The sequence below is a fragment of the Leucopleurus acutus genome (assembly GCF_964270905.1).
Source record: "Leucopleurus acutus genome assembly, chromosome: 1".
Classification (NCBI taxonomy): Eukaryota; Metazoa; Chordata; class Mammalia; order Artiodactyla; family Delphinidae; genus Leucopleurus; species Leucopleurus acutus.
Window position 1 is genome coordinate 50207914 of NC_139142.1, and position 17755 is coordinate 50225668.

Sequence of the window (17755 nt, forward strand, 5' to 3'; positions counted from 1 at the left end):
AACCCCAAAACTTCATTCCAGCCCTAAAAATTAAAAAACTTAGAAATCACAACAAAGATTATGGAATTAATATTATAAAACTTGTAAAAGCTTAAGTCTGTCCAAAGCAACTCCTACTTTATGTATGGTGAATATAAAATTCCATATATATTTAGAATAATATACCTGAAAAACACAAAAGTGCTTAAAAACTTATATGTAGTTTCATATCAAACAAGTTCTCACTACAGTTTAGACTATATTAGTGCAAAGTATATTTTCTGCATACAGAAACTCAATTTTTTTTTTTTTGATATTTATTTATTTGGCTGCACTGGGTCTTAGTTGTGGCATATGGGATCTAGTTCCCTGACCCGGGATTGAACCTGGGCCCCCTGCACTGGGAGCAGAGTCTTAGCCACTGGACCACCAGGGAAGTCCTAGAAATTCAATTTCTTTAACTGAAATGCAAGATGAAAACTTAAGAAAATTCTAGGACCAGAGTGGTTGGGATCAATATCTGTTTTAACATTAAAAAATAGCCCCACAACCCATTCTGGAAACACTAGGCTGAAATAACACAAGTGCAATAAGCTGATAAAAGTTAACACCACAATAAAATTAGGTTTTAATGAAATTAAGATGTTACAGCCAAATGATCGAAAATGTTACACTAATGCATTTTTCCCCTCAAGCAAGTATACAAAACCCAAGAAAAGCTTCCCTTTCTCCAATTTGACATGTAAACAATAAGTGAGTCCCAAATTGGCCTGTAACTAAATGAAATCTCTTTTTGTGGTATCACTTATTACATTAACATATCACAGGAATTTACATAACAGGTTAGAGAACAGAAGTAAGAGACAACAGGTGCTTCAGTACCACCCATATTATCTACTAAGACCACAGTGTGAGCAACAGAGTGTAGGTTCATGGTAGTAGTTCCTTGAATAAAACAACTTAGACAGAATCTTCCACAAACACACGTTTTTGCAGTATCCAAATCTTGGCAAAGATGGAAAGGAATGATACGAGAGCCATATGGAATCCTATTGGAAAAAAATATTTTAAAAATAGTTTTTAATGTGTTACTAGATTCAAAACTTCATGTACTAGATTCAAACTTCAAAACTTCATGAATTACTGGACACTGAAATTATAACAATGGAAAAATAAAATTACTCTTAATTAACTCAGTGTATTGTTTTATTTTCCTAACTGGTACAAATGGGGAAAATATACTAAGTAACAGCATATGACATATTTTGTAAACCTAAGAGGATCTATACCACTCCATAAAGTATCTTTTAGCACTGCCACTTAATTAGCATAACCCACTGAATACAATGAAAGAGCCATCTGTCCTTTATATAATTATACTGTATGACCAGTGTAACATAATTTAAACGTATGGCTCTGTCATACAATTTTTATAAATGATAATGAGAGAATCACTCGTTCTATCTGTGAAGAAACATTTATTTAAATAAATCCATATAGGGGCTTCCCTGGTGGCACAGTGGTTAAGAATCCGCCTGCCAATGCTGGGGACACGGGTTCGAGCCCTGGTCTGGGAAGATCCCACATGCCACCAAGCAACTAAGGCCTGTGTGCCACAACTACCGAGCCTGTGCTCTAGAGCCCGCGAGCCACAACTACTGAAGCCCGCGTGCCTAGAGCCCATGCTCCGCAACGAGAAGCCACCCCAATGAGAAGCCCGCGCACTGCAACGAAGACCCAACGCAGCCAAAAATAAATTAATTTAAAAATCAATCAATCCATATACTCTCATAGGCATCAAATGTTCAAAAGGGAATTTTAAACTGTGTGAAACAAATTTAAAACACATGTTGTTTGGGACATTAGTTTTACTTTAGTAGCCAAGTAAGCAATTTAACCTTGCTTAAATTCATTCACTTAAAATTTGCTTAAAATTTCAATGGCGCCCAATACAATTAAAATCCAAGTAAGTCAAAAAAAAAAAAAATCAAATCAAGTCAAACTCAAAACCCTCATCTACAAGACACTAAGAGACAGTTTCTTGAGGTTGCCTGCCCACCTCCCAGCTCGCTACTCCACCCTAAACACAACCATACCGCCATCACTTTGCATCTCCCACACACTGTTCTCTTTGTTGTTTCTCTAGTACCTAGGCTGGCACATAATAGGTGTTCAGATCTTTTTCAACAAATAAATAAAACCTACTATTATAATTTAAATTGGAGTTTAAAACCCTATTAGAAAAGTCTGAAAAGATACACATCAAATCAAAAATAGTGGCCTACTCTTCCTAAGGGATTTGGTATTGGCCTTGTTTGCAAGTTTTAATTTTTTCACATGTACGAATTTATTATTTGTGTAAGTAACAATTTTTTTCACAAGTTACTTACTTGTGTAAGTAACAATGTTTACATTCCAGGCTATTGGTTATAGTCTAAGGAAACAGGAAACAGTTAAAAACTGTACTTTCTATCCAACATAATTTAAGTTACAACATATTTTTCTAATAGACTATAACTTTATGTTTATAACCAGTAGTTAGGACAATTTTTTAAAAATAAATTTAGTTATTTTTGGCTGCATTGGGTCTTTGTTGCTGCACGAGGGCTTTCTCTAGTTGAGATGAGTGGGGGCTACTCTTTGTTGCAATGCGCGGCCTTCTCATTGCGGTGGCTTCTCTTGGTGTGTGGGCTCTAGGTGTGCGGGCTTCAGTAGCTGTGGCTTGCGGGCTCTAGAGTGCAGGTTCAGTAGTTGTGGCGCACGGCTTTAACTGCTCCGTGGCACGTGGGATCTTCCCAGACCAGGGATTGAACCCGTGTCCCCTGCATTGGCAGGCGGATTCTTAACCACTGTGCCTCCAGGGAAGTCCCAGTTAGGACAATTTATCAATAGCTAGATAACAGATGCTGTTCTCATGGCTTTGGATCTATATTCTTTTTAAAACAAGGGAGCTCAAAACATGCAAAATTATACTTTAGTAAAGATCAGAGTCACCTTAGCCAATCTGTTATGATCTTTTCAAATCATCAGTAACCATTTATAGTATTTCTCATTTGGACATAATTTTCAAATTTGAATAAGTACAATATATATATTTTTTCATATGTAAGTCTCAGAGAAAACACAGAACGAGAAACTCGGAAGAAGTACATTTCCAAAAGACACATGTTTCTCACAAATCAGTGGTCTTAACCTGAATCATCAGTATCACTTCTGGAGATTTAAAAAAATACATGACATACAATAGGGGTCCATCTCTGGAGATTCTGAACTAGTTGGTCTGAGGTAGAATCTAGGACCTAGATTACCAGAAAATCTAGATATATATTTCTCATCTATATTATTTAGGAACTCCTCCACAACTAATGATAACAACATTGGTTTTTAATTGCCAGAGAAGCAAATTACTTGTATTTATACATCCAATAAGTATTTATTGGGACCTATTATGAACAAGACACTGTTCTAGGTACTTACATGTATTGTCATTTAATAGGTAATTCTCAAATCCTAGTTAAGAGTCAATGCCTTAAACCAGTGTTTCTCAAAGTGTGGTCCCCTGAGCAGCAGCATCAACATTCCCTTGGAACTTGTTATAGACGCAGTTTCATCCCCACTCCAAATTTACTGAGTAAGAATCTCTGAGGGTGGGGACCAGCAATCTGCTTTAGTAAGTACTGTGTTACAATAAGCATGATTGTGATGCACTCTCAACTTCTGAGGATCACTGCCTTAAAACAATGAGCACTTAATTACTTTTAGAGCCTTTGTATTCAAAGTGTAGTTCATGGACTAGCAGCCTCGCCTGGAATGTAGGCAATCCAAAAATGGGCAGAAGACCTAAATAGACATTTCTCCAAAGAAGATATACAGATTGCCAACAAACACATGAAAGAATGCTCAACATCACTAATCATTAGAGAAATGCAAATCAAAACTACAATGCGATATCATCTCACACCAGTCAGAATGGCCATCATCAAAAAATCTAGAAACAATAAATGCTGGAGAAGGTGTGGAGAAAAGGGAACTCTCTTGCACTGTTGGTGGGAATGTAAACTGATACAACCACTATGGAGAACAGTATGGAGGTTCCTTAAAAAACTACAAATAGAACTACCATACGACCCAGCAATCCCACTACTGGGCATATACCCTGAGAAAACCATAATTCAAAAAGAGTCATGTACCAAAATGTTCACTGCAGCTCTATTTACAATAGCCAGGACATGGAAGCAACCTAAGTGTCCACCGACAGATGAATGGATGAAGAAGATGTGGCACATATACAATGGAATATTATTCAGCCATAAAAAGAAACGAAATTTGTTATTTGTAGAGTTATTTGTAGTGAGGTGGATAGACCTAGAGTCTGTCATACAGAGTGAAGTCAGTCAGAAGGAGAAAAACAAATACCGCATGCTAACACGTATATATGGAATCTAAGAAAAAAATGTCATGAAGAACCTAGGGGCAAGACGGGAATAAAGACACAGACCTACTAGAGCATGGACTTGAGGATATGGGGAGGGGGAAGGGTAAGCTGGGACGAAGTGAGAGAGTGGCATGGACATATATACACTACCAAACGTAAAACAGATAGCTAGTGGGAAGCAGCCGCATAGCACAGGGATATCAGCTTGGTGCTTTGTGACCACCTAGAGGGGTGGGATAGGGAGGGTGGGAGGGAAGAGATATGGGAAGAGGGAAGAGGGAAGAGAGAAGAGATATGGCAAGAGGGAAGAGATATGGGAACATATGTATATGTATAACTGATTCACTTTGTTATAAAGCAGAAACTAACACACCACTGTAAAGCAATTATACTCCAATAAAGATGTTAAAAATAAAAATAAATTAAAAAAAAAAGAAGATCTCGGCCGCAGGGGTTTCCGGGGCGGGGGCACCTAAGGGGCGCGGATGCTTGGGCTGCGCGGGGTGGCCGGCTTGGCTTTGTCCAGACCTGGGGCTTCAGGGGCCTCGCCGGACCCGCTCCGAGGGCGGCTGCGTGAGGCCGGGCCGGGAGGGAGGACTTGGCTTGGGTTTGTCCCACTCGCTCTGAGCCTCGTTGTTGCCTGGGCTTAGATGGCTCCCGCAAAGAAGGGCGGCGAGAAGAAGAAGGGCCGGTCCGCCATCAACGAGGTGGTGACCAGAGAATACACCATCAACATTCACAAGCGCATCCACGGAGTGGGTTTCAAGAAACGTGCCCCTCGGGCACTCAAAGAAATACGGAAATTTGCCATGAAGGAGATGGGAACTCCGGATGTACGCATTGACACCAGGCTCAACAAAGCTGTCTGGGCCAAACGAATAAGGAATGTCCCATACCGTATCCGCGTGCGGTTGTCCAGAAAACGGAATGAAGATGAAGATTCACCAAACAAGCTCTATACGTTGGTTACCTATGTACCTGTCACCACTTTCAAAAATCTACAGACAGTTAATGTGGATGAGAACTAACTGCTGATTATCCAATAAAGTTACAGAGCTGCCGTCGCAAAAAAAAAAAAAAAAAGAAGATCTCTACTACAGACCTCTAAAACAGAATCTGCTAAACAAGACTCCCAGGTGATGTGAATGCACTTAAAGTTTGAGAAGCAAGCTGCGGTTCTTAATCCTAGCTGGCCATGCATTAGAATACCTGGGGAGTTAGAAAAACACTGGGTCCTACTCCCATTCTTTTTTTTTTTTTTCAAATTTATTTATATTTTATTTATTTATTTTTGGCTGAGTTGGGTCTTCGTTGCTGCACATGGGCTTTCTCTAGTTGTGGTGAGCAGGGGCTACTCTTCATGGCGGTGCGCGGGCTTCTCGTTGCAGAGCACAGGCTCTAGGGCGCCCGGGCTTCAGTAGTTGCAGCACGCGGGCTCAGTAGTTGTGGCTCCCGGGCTCTAGAGTGCAGGCTCAGTAGTTGTGGTACACAGGCTTAGTTGCTCCACAGCATGTGGGACCTTCCCGGAGCAGGGATCTAACCCGTGTCCCCTGCATTGGCAGGCGGATTCTTAACCACTGCGCCACCAGGGAAGTCCCCTCCCAAACATTCTGATTTAATAAGTCTGGGGTGGGGACTAACCATCAGAATTTTTTGAAGCTCCTCAGGTGATTCTAAATGTGAAGTAAAATTTGAGAACCACTGCTTTAGGATAAGAGCTCTTAAGCTAGGGATGGTGAAGAGGAAAGACTGGCTTGGGTTTCAGTGGGGTCTATGAGCATTATAAAGTTGTACGCAAAAGTCTGTGTTTATTCATGTGTGCATTTTTCTAGGCCCATAACTTCTGTCATTTTTCTTTTTTTAAGAGTCTCTCCCCACTAAAAAAAAGTTAAGAATCTCTTCTTCAAAATATGGTGTTCCTACCATTTTATAAGCACTCAATAGTAATTTGGTTCACATCTTAGCTTCCACTCCTGTATGAAAGCCTGAATAAAATGAATAACTGGAGTTTGGTGTCTCATGACCAACTGCAGTTAGTGTTCAAAGACAAGGGAAGAGAACCAGGAGCTACTGAGTCCTCCTATATGCCAAATGCTTTGCCATTACATTAGATCATTTATCTTCACAACTCTGTAAAGTGGGTATTATTGTTCCTGCTCCACAGATGAGATTCAATCAAAGAGGTTAAATAACTTGCTAAAGCCACACTAAGGGGTGAAGCCAGAAATCACACCTAAGTCTGACTCCAAAGACCACACTTTACCACTATGTCAGATTGGAGTTCTCAAACTTTTAGACTGTATCAGAGATACCTGGAGGACTTGTTAAAACACAGAGAGCCGGACCCCACCCTCAGAATTTCCGATTCAGCCAGTGTGAGGTGAAGCTCAAGAACTTGCACCTCTAACAAATTCCTAGGTGATGCTGATGCTGCTGGTCAGGGAACCAGACTCTGAGAAACAATGTCATTCATTGATTTATTCACTCACTCACTCACTCATTCTTTATTCATTCATTCCCTAATATATTGCAGGTATGGGGGATAGATATCACATTTTAGACCCAAGGGAAATAGTGGAGAATAAGGCAAAGTCCATGCCCTCATGGATCTTACATTCTAGTGAGAATATCTGACAGAAAACGAACAAATGTTAAAAAATATGTATCATTCCAGGTAATAAATCCTATGACAAAAAAATCAAGCAATGTAAGGGGGTGGGGGATAACACTTTAGATAGAGTAGTCAGGAAAGACCTTTCTGGGGTGCCACTTGCGCAGAGAACTGAAGTGAGAAAGTAAGCTATGAGACTTTCTGGAGGAAAAGCATTCTAAGCAGAGGTAAGGAACAGCAAGACGGCCACTGGAGGAAAGCGTCATTGTGCACAGCGTCATAAGCTATGTTAAAGACTTTGTTACTCTGAGGATGATGACAATACCAGGATGCTATCAAAGGCTTACCTATTATATAGTACGGTTCGCGCAGAAGATTCCAATAAAGTTAATGGCATTTGCAGCTTTATAACTGGAAGGACTTCTGGTTGTTCAAAAATATTTCCAAAAAGATCCAAGTACTCAAGAGATAAATTTTTAAATTCACTAGGCAAAAACGGAAGCTTATTTCGAGCCGCTGACAAAAAACGCAGGTTTGTCAGTTGTCCCATCTTGAAAGGAAGTCGAATCAATTCATTATCATCAAGTTTTAAATCTGTAAGTTCTTGGAGCTGGCAAAACTGCACAGGGAGTGCCTTAATTTTGTTCTTGCTGAGATCCAAGCTCCGAAGTGACTTCTGGAGTGTAGACTGACACAAGGCTACACTAAATGACTCCAAGTGATTATCATTCAGGTTAAGTTCTTGAAGGTGGATGAGGTCTCCAATTGTAGCTGGAAGCTTTTTTATATGGTTGTGACTCAAGTCTAATTTTCTAAGGTTTTTTAAGGAAAGCATACGTATATCAACCCGGGCAAGCCCACAATAAGAAGTCTGAAGATGTTCCAGAGAATAGGGGAAGTTCTTGCTTAGAGGATAGTCCTTTTTGGATGTGATAACCATTTTAGTTTTAAATTTTTCAAATTCTGAAGTCTTCACTGGTGTGAAGGTTAAAAGTGGTGCCTCAACATCACAGCCTCTGTGAGCCAGTCTCACAGCTGAAAGGAAACCCTTTAGACTGCTGGAATTGGCCTGAATACATAAAAATAAGTTGTACAATTATAAATTCCATTTTAGATAATGCATCCATGCTAATCTATCCTAAACAAAGTCTGTGAAGTTATATATGCAAATCATGCAATCATTTATTGAAAATGGCTGTACGAATTTTTTTAGTATTCTATTTTCACTAAATTTCAATACAGATACAAAAAACTTTAAACGTTTTTGAAAAAATTATATTGAGAGACATACGCTAAATAAAACTGTTCACGGGGGAGCCATAAGAGTATAAAATAAAACAGGAAAGCATGAAAAGATTCCACTTAAGATTTGGGTTTAAGATTAACTGACCCAACGACTATAATCCAAAAAAAAAACACAAAAAAAGTTACTTAAATTTAGTAACCAAAGTCAAAAAAAAAAAAGAAAAGATGAACTGACCCAAATCTCCAGTGTCTCTGAGATAGAATAAGGTAGTGCGGTGCACTGCAAAACACCTGGGTTATTCACAAACACTAGGAATTGTGAAAAGCAACGGCCCTGTCAAAAGCAAGGCCAGGGCTTCCCTGGTGGCGCAGTGGTTGGGGGTCCGCCTGCCGATGCGGGGGACGCGGGTTCGTGCCCCGGTCCAGGAGGATCCTGCATGCCGTGGAGCGGCTGGGCCCGTGAGCCATGGCCGCTGGGCCTGCACATCCGGAGCCTGTGCTCCACAGTGGGAGAGGCCACAACAGTGAGAGGACCGCGTACCGCAAAAAAAAAAAGCAAGGCCAAATAGCACTCAATGCCAAAAGTACTAGAAAACATCAAAAGCAAGAGACTGCTTCCAGCTGGACATAGAAATCACTAATAAAGTGGTATGTGAACTAAGTCATCAATAAAAATAACTAATACTTGCAGGATACTTCAGAAGTTTCATAGAGTTTATATGTGAAGGACTAGTGAACTTTCAGCAAGTTTGGGAAACTAAGTATATGATCCTATTTGGTTGGAATGTAGGAGCTTTGTAGAGCAGTAAAAGAGAAGAAACATAGTACGGGGATAGATTACAGATGAGCTTGATGCCAAGGTAAGGAGGATAGAATGATCAGGCTGTGGGAAATCACTGAAGAATTTTGAGTTGAGAATTACATGACAAGAGCTATTTTGGCAGCAGTATACACAGTCAAGTGGAGTGAGGAAAGTCTGGTGACCTGGGTGAAGTAGTCCAGCCAGTAGGTCCAGAGTGGTCATCAGTGTCGAATTCTACAGAGCTCAAAAAGGATAAGAAATAACGGCAATGTGATTTGGCAAATGGGAGGGAGATCACTGATCTCTGAGGCAGTGTTTTGTGAGTAACCAGTGAAAGCACAGGTCAAAAGAGATAGCAAGAAAGTGGAGCCAATAGATTTAGCCTTGATTTTCCAGAAATTTGCCTATTCTACTTTTTTAATTGGTAAGACCTCTCAGCTTGTTTTTAGGTAGAAGGAGTTAGTGGAAAGATAGGCTGAATATAAGAGAAAATGAAAAACCACAAGAACAGGAGGAGGTAGGACAAAACACCTCCATTCAATACAAATACCTTAAACAGTTATTAAACTTTTAATGTTTACAAAGCACGTGCCTTGGGGTTAAGGATACCGCAAGGTTGAACAAATCACTGCTCCTACCCTCTGGGAAGGGGGAAAAGGAAAAAGTGAGGTAAGGCAAAGAAGAAAACAGTTTTTTATTCTAATGGTTTATGTATTTTAAAAAGTGATTATAGTAAGTAAAATACCCCCTGAAGTGTTTCTAATTGTATTTCATTCTTTTTTTTTAACACCAAATTTAGATTCATCACCTGTGATTCAGCTGGCAAAACGCAGACCTGTGCCACCTGCCTTATAGAGTTCTGTCTAAGAACACCCTGAGGCTCCATCTTGGGCACAGAAGCAAACCCAGTTTTCCTTCCCATCCTGGGCAACTTTTCTGAGACTGACTCTGCCGTTTTAGAGGCCATACATGCATGCCAGGGAAACTGCCGTCACTTCTTCAAACATACCAGCAAGTGACTGTCTCTGTTCAGCTACGTGGGTATCAGGATCCTAAAAGAGCCTCTATTCTCTTTACAGTCAACCAATCTAAGCATTAATGTTTTTAATACCATACCTTACTTAGACAGATATCCACGGGAGGCTCCTTTAACCGAACAGTGGCTTTCCCCTCATCCACAAATTTGGTGAAGAACTGCTCAATGTTCTCCTTTAGCTGCTTAAAACCAATGGGAAAAAAGGACAAAACCAGGTACCGTTATTCAATATTTATTACAACTAGAATGTGCCAGTCACTTTGCCAGGTTTGGTTTGGCCTTTAGTTCTTAAGTCTGGGTGTTCTGTGGTTTTAAGATTTAAAGGTTTTTGTTTGGGTGGTTTTTGGGGTATTTACACTCCTTATCTAGCATCTGGTAAGATATAATTGTTCTGGGCCTTCCTTGGTGGTGCAGTGGTTAAGAATCCGCCTGCCAATGCAGGGGACACGGGTTTGAGCCCTGGTCCTGGAAGATCCCACATGCCGTGGAGCAACTAAGCCCGTGCGCCACAACTACTGAGCCTGCGCTCTAGAGCCCGCGAGCCACAGCTACTGAAGCCCATGCACCTAAAGCCCGTGCTCCGCAACAAGAAAAGCCACCGCAATGAGAAGCCTGCACACTGCAACGAAGACCTGATGCAGCCACAAAAAGAGACATAATTGTTCTACCTGTCCAGTAACTCTTTCTTCTTCGAAAACAGAAACCCCTGTGTTTGAGGAGAATGTTTCTTTTCTCCCATTGCCAATAGCAGCTACTTGCCTTCTTAACTTCAGCCCATTAGTCTGGGGTGGGCATGCCTCCCACAAGACATAAACTCAGTGAAAGCAGGAATCTTGTCTCCTTTGTTCACCTTTATTCCCCTGGAGCCAGAAAAGTGACTGACACATAACAGCTGCTCAAAAATTTCTAATGACTAATGTTGCTTCTGCTTCAGACTTCAATGCAGCAACTATTTATTGAGAAGCCACTATGTACCAGGTACTATGACAGGGTGCTTGGGACAACAGTGGTAAGACAGACCAGCATGGTAATTACACTAATCAAGCTGGCAATCTCATAAGGACAGTTATTAAACAAGTAATTACAAGCATAACAAATATTAAAAGAAGGGAAGTACAGGCTGCTGTAAGACCTTATTAGCGAAGGGGTATGAAAGTGACCTTAAAGGTAAGAATGAAGGATTAAGAGATGTTAGGCAACTGAAGATACTGGGGGAAGACACAGCAGGTAGCATACCAAGAAGATGGAACAATGTGTTCAAAGCCTTCAAGGTAAGAGAGCTTGGTAGCTGTGAGAAGCTGAAAGATGTTCAGTGCACCTGAAAGATCCAGTGAAAAGAGGCAGGTGAGCCTAGAGAGGTAAACAGAGATTAGATGGTGAAAGATTCTGTAAACCATATTAAGAATTTCGGATTTTATCCTAGAAACAGTGATATCCACTGACTGACTTTAAGATAGGAACATGATTAGGTCTACATTTGGAAAAGCTTCCTTTAACTACAGTGTAAGAATGAACTTTGGGACGGAGAGAATGGGATGGAAAAAGACAACGGTAGAAGTAGGAAGATCCTTTAAGAAACTAGCGAGGCAAGGGACAATGGTGATTTAGATTACAGCTGGGATGGAAGGAGGTATGAAAATATGAAAGCTACCTAGGAAGTAGAATTGAAAGAATTCAATAATATATTGGATGTGGGGAGGGAAAGGCTTTAAGGTGCCTGGATGGGGCAGAATACTACTTAAAGGGTTGCAGAAGACTGTCAGAAAAGCAGGGTTAGGGATGGCAAGGAAAATTACTGGGGATATTTTGAGTTTGAAATACTGCTACACATCCAAGTGAAGATTTCCAGTAGGTAGCTGGCTCAAGTTGGAAGTTAACGGAGAGGACTAGCTAAAGAACATATTTGGAAATCACAGTCAAATGGATGACAGCTGAAGTCAGGACAGAAGAGTAGAGGGCTGTAAGAAAGAGCCCCAAGATTCTTCCATACTGAGCACTAATACCTACTCTTCAAGGCCCAGGACAAAACCACCTTAATTCAACCAATAAATGTTTACTTGACACCTACTATGTCCCAAGCCCTGTGGCACCACCTCTTCTACAAAACTTTCTCAAGACCTTTAATCAGAATTGATCTCATTTTTGATATTATATTACTCTGCTTCTACCTTTATTACAGCACTTATCATAGCCCACCTTTATAAGTGGTGGTTTCTGTTTCTCCCTTTCTGGTCTTGGAAAAACAGTGACTAAATCAGGTTTATTTCCCACAATATCTAGCACTGCACCCTGCACACAGTAAGTCTTCAACTAGCAGTTTACAATAAAGTTTTGGTTAGGTCAGCTATTGACTATTAGTGCAATAAACGTTTTAAAGGAGAGATCATAACAGACTCTGAAAATAGGCAGTACCTAAGCTGGGCATGAAAAGATAGGTTTTAGGGAAGACAACAGGGAGAAAAGGGAGACCCAATTCTGGTTATGAGTTTGCTTCTGTCACCTAACAGTTTTCTAACTTTTAAAATTTGGGTGATTTCTAAAGTTCTTTTAATTCGAAAGATTATACGAATTGATTCCATGGAAAAGGGGGAATTATTTAGACTTTCAACTACTCACATCAAACATTTACGTGGCTCTGAATGAAACAGCAATAACTCCTTTCCTCAACTATGAGTACTAACTGAGGAGTAAAACACTGTAAGGGAAATAATCTCAGAAATTGTATAAAGTCCAGTCAAGAGTCAGATGCAATGGTGGGTGATGAATTGTCCCCTCAATTTTATTATAGTAGGCACAAAGGTATTCCAGTCATTTTCACAAAATAACGTGCTTGGTAATCAACGTAAAAGGATTTTATAAAACTTGCACTTTAAAAATTCTATTTCAAAAAATTCCACTTCAACTTCCAACTTCTTCTGGAGGGTTTACTACTGCTAGGTAGATACGAAAAAGTCTTGGACCTAACAAATCAAGACTTAGGAAATCAAACATTTGAGGAGAAATAAAAGAGAGAGAGATGCAGTAACCAATAACTTTAATAAAAATATCAAGATGCAACCCAAGCATTACTGCTTTACTACTGTACTAATCTGGCCTAATGACCTTAGAAACACCCTACAAAGCCTTAAAACAAACAAAACAAACCAACAAACGGACAAAACTAGCGAAAAGCCTGTGGAGAAACAGAATCTACTGAACCAAAGAGTAGTCATTTTACAGTTCCCCCAAACTGGACTGATGCTTCGTTTACAGTTTAATCCGGCAGGCCGAAATTTCCAAGGCTTTAAAGGGGCGGGGCTGCTATCTGCAACTAAACAGCAAGGCTGTCAATACAAAGTCGCAGAAATGGGCAAGAAAAATAAGACGTGCATTCTCAAAATCGTTCCTCCTCGGGGTCCGCAGGTAGACGCCGGGGTCCGGGTGGTCATGGGGTTCGGGGGCCGGGCGCTCAGGAACCCCTAAGACGGAGTCCAGCCTCGGGAACAGTCGGGCGCTTAGGGCAAGAGCGCCCGGCTGCCACCCCTGACCTGCCTGCTTCACGCACCTCATAGCGGGTCCCGAGCTTGTCCTTCAGAGTGGAAATGAACAGGCAGGCGTGGTGCCGGCCGCCCCGCTCGCCCCCCGCTCGGGGCCGCGGCTCAGTCCTGGGCGCCTGCTGACAGAGGCTCAACACCGCCCGGACGCCCTTGCCCCTGTTCCTCAGTCCCAAGGCCGGCAAGTGCCGACTGATCACCTCCACCTCGCAGTGCAACTTCATCTCGCCGTAGCTCCAGCAACCAGCTGCCACCTCTCGGCTTTGAAACTTCCCCCTTCCCGCCGCGCCGCGCCGCGCCGCCGCCGGGGTCCTAGAGCACGCGGCTGTTCGGGGATCTGCCTGCCTGCTCGTGGTGCCGACGTCTCCGGTTTCTTTGTACAGCGGCTCCACGAGTCCTGCGGGAACGGGCGGCGTCCCCTCTCCCTTGCAGGGTCAAGTCCGCACTGTGGCTGCGGCCCGCGGAGGGCGGGCACCTACCACCTGAGGACGCGGCGCGCGTCTCCCGAAACCGGCGATCGGCGGGGGCGCCACGTCCTTTCCCGGGAGCGCGCGCTGACGGACGCAGCTCTTATAGTTTGGGGCCGAGTCCTAGTTTCCGCTGTTGACCGTTAATGCGCTGCACGCACACGTGGGGTCCTTGAGTTTCCTAAGGAAAGGCATCAGCTCCTCTGTTACCGGGGAAGCCCTTTTGCCTACAAACTTTCGGTCCTTTGCGAGTTGCCTAGTGCCAGTTGGGGCGCGACATTTCCCGGCGCCGATGGGCTGGTGTTTTGTTGTTTTTGGTGCTCCGGAGGCTACACCTGCTACGTCAGAAGGGAACTTGATATGACAGTATTTGACTTGGCCATTCCTGTTGAACAAATTCCCACTTTGCAACCGATAGTGGGTTGGATGGAGTGGCTGGCATCTAAGGCTTGGAAAGACCGTCCAGACCCCAGATGCATACCCTTCGGACTCCTTATTCCATTTATTAAAGAAGGGCCAGGCCCTGGGTGGGGCGAGGGAGGCGCTCACACTTAGGGTCGTAGTAGTCTCGCCCACTTAAATTTTGCGCGCTCGCCTCTCGCTGGTCCCAGATTTGTATTAAATATTCCATTTTGTCTAAGATGTACTTTCGCAAGTGTAAAATGGCGTCCAAAAATACTTTTCAACCGTGACAATATAATGATTTATTCTTGAATGAGCGTCTCTGTGTACAACAGTTTGAACCTAGAGGGTTATCCGTTGATTATCTTCTGAAAAACAAAGTTGGTTCATGAAAAGTGGTGATAAGGTAATAAAAAATTACTTTTTTTCCTATTTAGTGTTCTTGCTTGTAGAGCATGAAAGCACTACTCAGCATTTACCAACAGTTAATCTTATGGCTAGAGAGAAAAAGGATTACACTAAAACGACACCCTAGAATTTTCAAAGAAATTGGACTTTATAGGAATTACCTATATTTTGTTCGAGTGGGTAATAACATAGATGAAAAAAATAAAACACCTGTGTAAACAAGTATGTTAAAATATACCTCCGAACCTGTAGAAAAAGTTGGGAGCTGGGAACATTTTAAATGTTGGACAAACTGTTGTAATTTTATTTTATTTATTTTTTGGCCATGGTGCATGGCTTGTGGGAGTTCCCCGACCAGAGATCAAACCCCTGCCCCTGGCAGTGAGAGCACCTGAGTCCTAACCACTGGATCTCCAGGGAATTCCCTAAAATTACTTTTCATTTATTTTGTTTCTCCAGGTTTCTGTGCATACCAGGCATTCAACAGATAATTGAATATCTCTGACTTCCCGAATTTGTGCCCACAGTAAACTTTACTCAGGTTTGTAGCTCAGCTGGGTTCAAGCTAGTAAAATCAAATGTCATCATGTTCTTAAAGAGAGAGGTCACAATCTATGGACGGTGTAGACTTGTCTGCCCTAGCACGTTGGGACCAGATCTTGGAGCTGGTTTTTTTAATGGTAAATTTCATCTAGACTAAATAAAGCTGGGGCTTCCCTGGTGGTGCAGTGGTTTAGAATCCGCCTGACCATGCAGGGGACACGGGGTTCGAACCCTGGTCAGGGAAGATCTCACATGCCGAGGAGCTGCTGAGCCCGTGTGCCACAAATACTGAACCTGTGCTCTAGAGCTTGCACTCCACAACTACTGAAGCCCGCACACCTAGAGCCCATGCTCTGCAACAAGAGAAGCCACCACAATGAGAAGCCTGCGCACCGCAACGAAGAGTAGCCCCCGCTCGCCGCAACTGGAGAAAGCTCGCGCACAGCGACAAAGACCCAATGCAGACATAAATAAATAAATTAAATTTTTAAAAAACTAAATAAAGCTATATAGTTAACAAATATACACCTAAGAATTAGACTTTTATAGTGCTGCTTTTGATAGGGTTAGAGTAGGATAATTAGTTAGGTTAGAAATCTCACCAGGGGATTAAAGACAGAAAGGAAATTTTAACGGAGTTTGGGAGACTGTTGTAAGCTAATGACCACTCAAGAAAAGAATCCAGTTATCTAGCAACAATCTACTCTTAACTTGAAGGAAGACCAGATGCATCCAAGTGCCAGGCACACTCAAGCCACAAACCCTGATAGTTAAAACACAAGACGATAGATATGGAGTCTGAATCTTGTCACATAAAGTCAGGGAGTTAGTGGTCCTTAAAGGGTTGCATTTCTGCATGTAGCCAAGACAGGAATATAGGTGAAAGGGGAAAGAAACTAGGTGAAAGGGGACATTATACCAAAACCTGAGATGAATGACCATATTTTAGTATACATTACCACCGTTTTGCTAATATATATTTGACTTAAATAGTTCCATGACCATCCCAATTAGACCATATAGGGTCAAAGGAGGAACTTACGATGTAAGCCTTTGAAACCTCTAGGGGGCTCCGAGGAGCTCCAGTTCTTTCTGTCTCATGGAAGAAAGAATTCAGAGAGGGGCAAAGTGATAGATAAGTGATTTATTAGAATAGGATGCTTGTGAGGCTTATAAGCAGGAGGGAGAGAGAGTGCTGCACCCCGAGAACTTAGCGGGCTATGGTTTTATAATCAAAGGAAGAGTTGGGCTTGGGGAAGACCACCATCTTCCTCATTCCTGAGTAGAGGTCACACTTTCATCATCAGTTCCTCCTCCATGTCGGCTGGGGGACTTTTCTTGTCCCTACATGGTCAAGCCAGGACTGTCATGGCACAATGGAAATAAGCAAAAAGGCAGTAACATATGCTAAAAATGGTTAAATCATTTCAGGTTTCAGTATAACGTCACCCTTTCTTTCTTTCATTATTATTTTTTTTGTGGTACGTGGGCCTCTCGCTGTTGTGGCCTCTCCCGTTGCGGAGCACATGCTCCGGACGCGCAGGCTCAGCGGCCATGGCTCACGGGCCCAGCTGCTCCGCGGCATGTGGAATCTTCCCGGACCGGGGCACGAACCCGCGTCCCCTGCACCCACAGGCAGACTCCCAGCCACTGCGCCATCAGGGAAGCCCATATATTTTTGTTTTTAATGTGCCCAGAGGAGCATGTCCTAGGAATCAATAACTTACTGAGCTCACTGGACAGGATGTGGGTCTCATACCACCATTGTTTTATTGTTTTGGGGCATGTCTCATGCTCCTGTTGCATGGTTTTATTGCTAAGCAAGACTGCTTGGTTTTGTGGTTAAGCAAACCTGCTTTCTTGAGTAATCATTAACTTACAGGGGTCTCTGATACTTTTTTATCTACTTACAATCCCTTAGTGGGATTAACTATTTAATTACCTACTTTGTTCCTTTACTCTGTCCCTATCACCTTGACATCTACCAAAAAGTGAGGAAGAAGGTGGTCTTCTCCCCTCCCCAGGTTTTGTTTGATTATAAAAATATAGCCCTCTTTGTTCTTGGGGCTGCCTTGCCTGCCTGTTTGTATCTCTCACAAGCGACCTATGTATGCTAATAAACTCACTCTTCACCTGCCACTTTGCCTTTTCTGCAAAGAGACAAAAGAACCTGAGCTTCAGTAAGTCCTATACTAGGTGAGTGGTTTCAATTAAGACAGTGGGTTCGAGGTCCCTCCTAAAGTCAGGGATCGTGGGTTCAAGTCCCATCTGAGATGGAGTGTGGTTTCCCTTTT

The 17755-nt window shown here is 42.3% G+C and overlaps 2 protein-coding genes across 2 annotated transcripts; one reads left to right on the plus strand and one right to left on the minus strand.

The window, feature by feature from the left end:
* Positions 1-792: 792 nt before the first annotated feature.
* Positions 793-13865, minus strand: LRR1 (leucine rich repeat protein 1; the record flags this gene model as incomplete). The annotated part of the gene is made up of 3 exons (XM_082851256.1): positions 793-1028; positions 10189-10287; positions 13653-13865. 3 exons carry the CDS (start codon positions 13863-13865, stop codon positions 870-872), a joined length of 471 nt encoding a protein of 156 aa, XP_082707382.1. The 3' UTR covers positions 793-869.
* LOC309962088 (large ribosomal subunit protein eL31-like) lies at positions 5027-5489 on the plus strand. Its single transcript, XM_082839664.1, has one exon. The coding sequence runs from the start codon at positions 5065-5067 to the stop codon at positions 5440-5442; it is 378 nt and encodes a 125-aa protein (XP_082695790.1). The 5' UTR covers positions 5027-5064; the 3' UTR covers positions 5443-5489.
* Positions 13866-17755: the final 3890 nt, after the last annotated feature.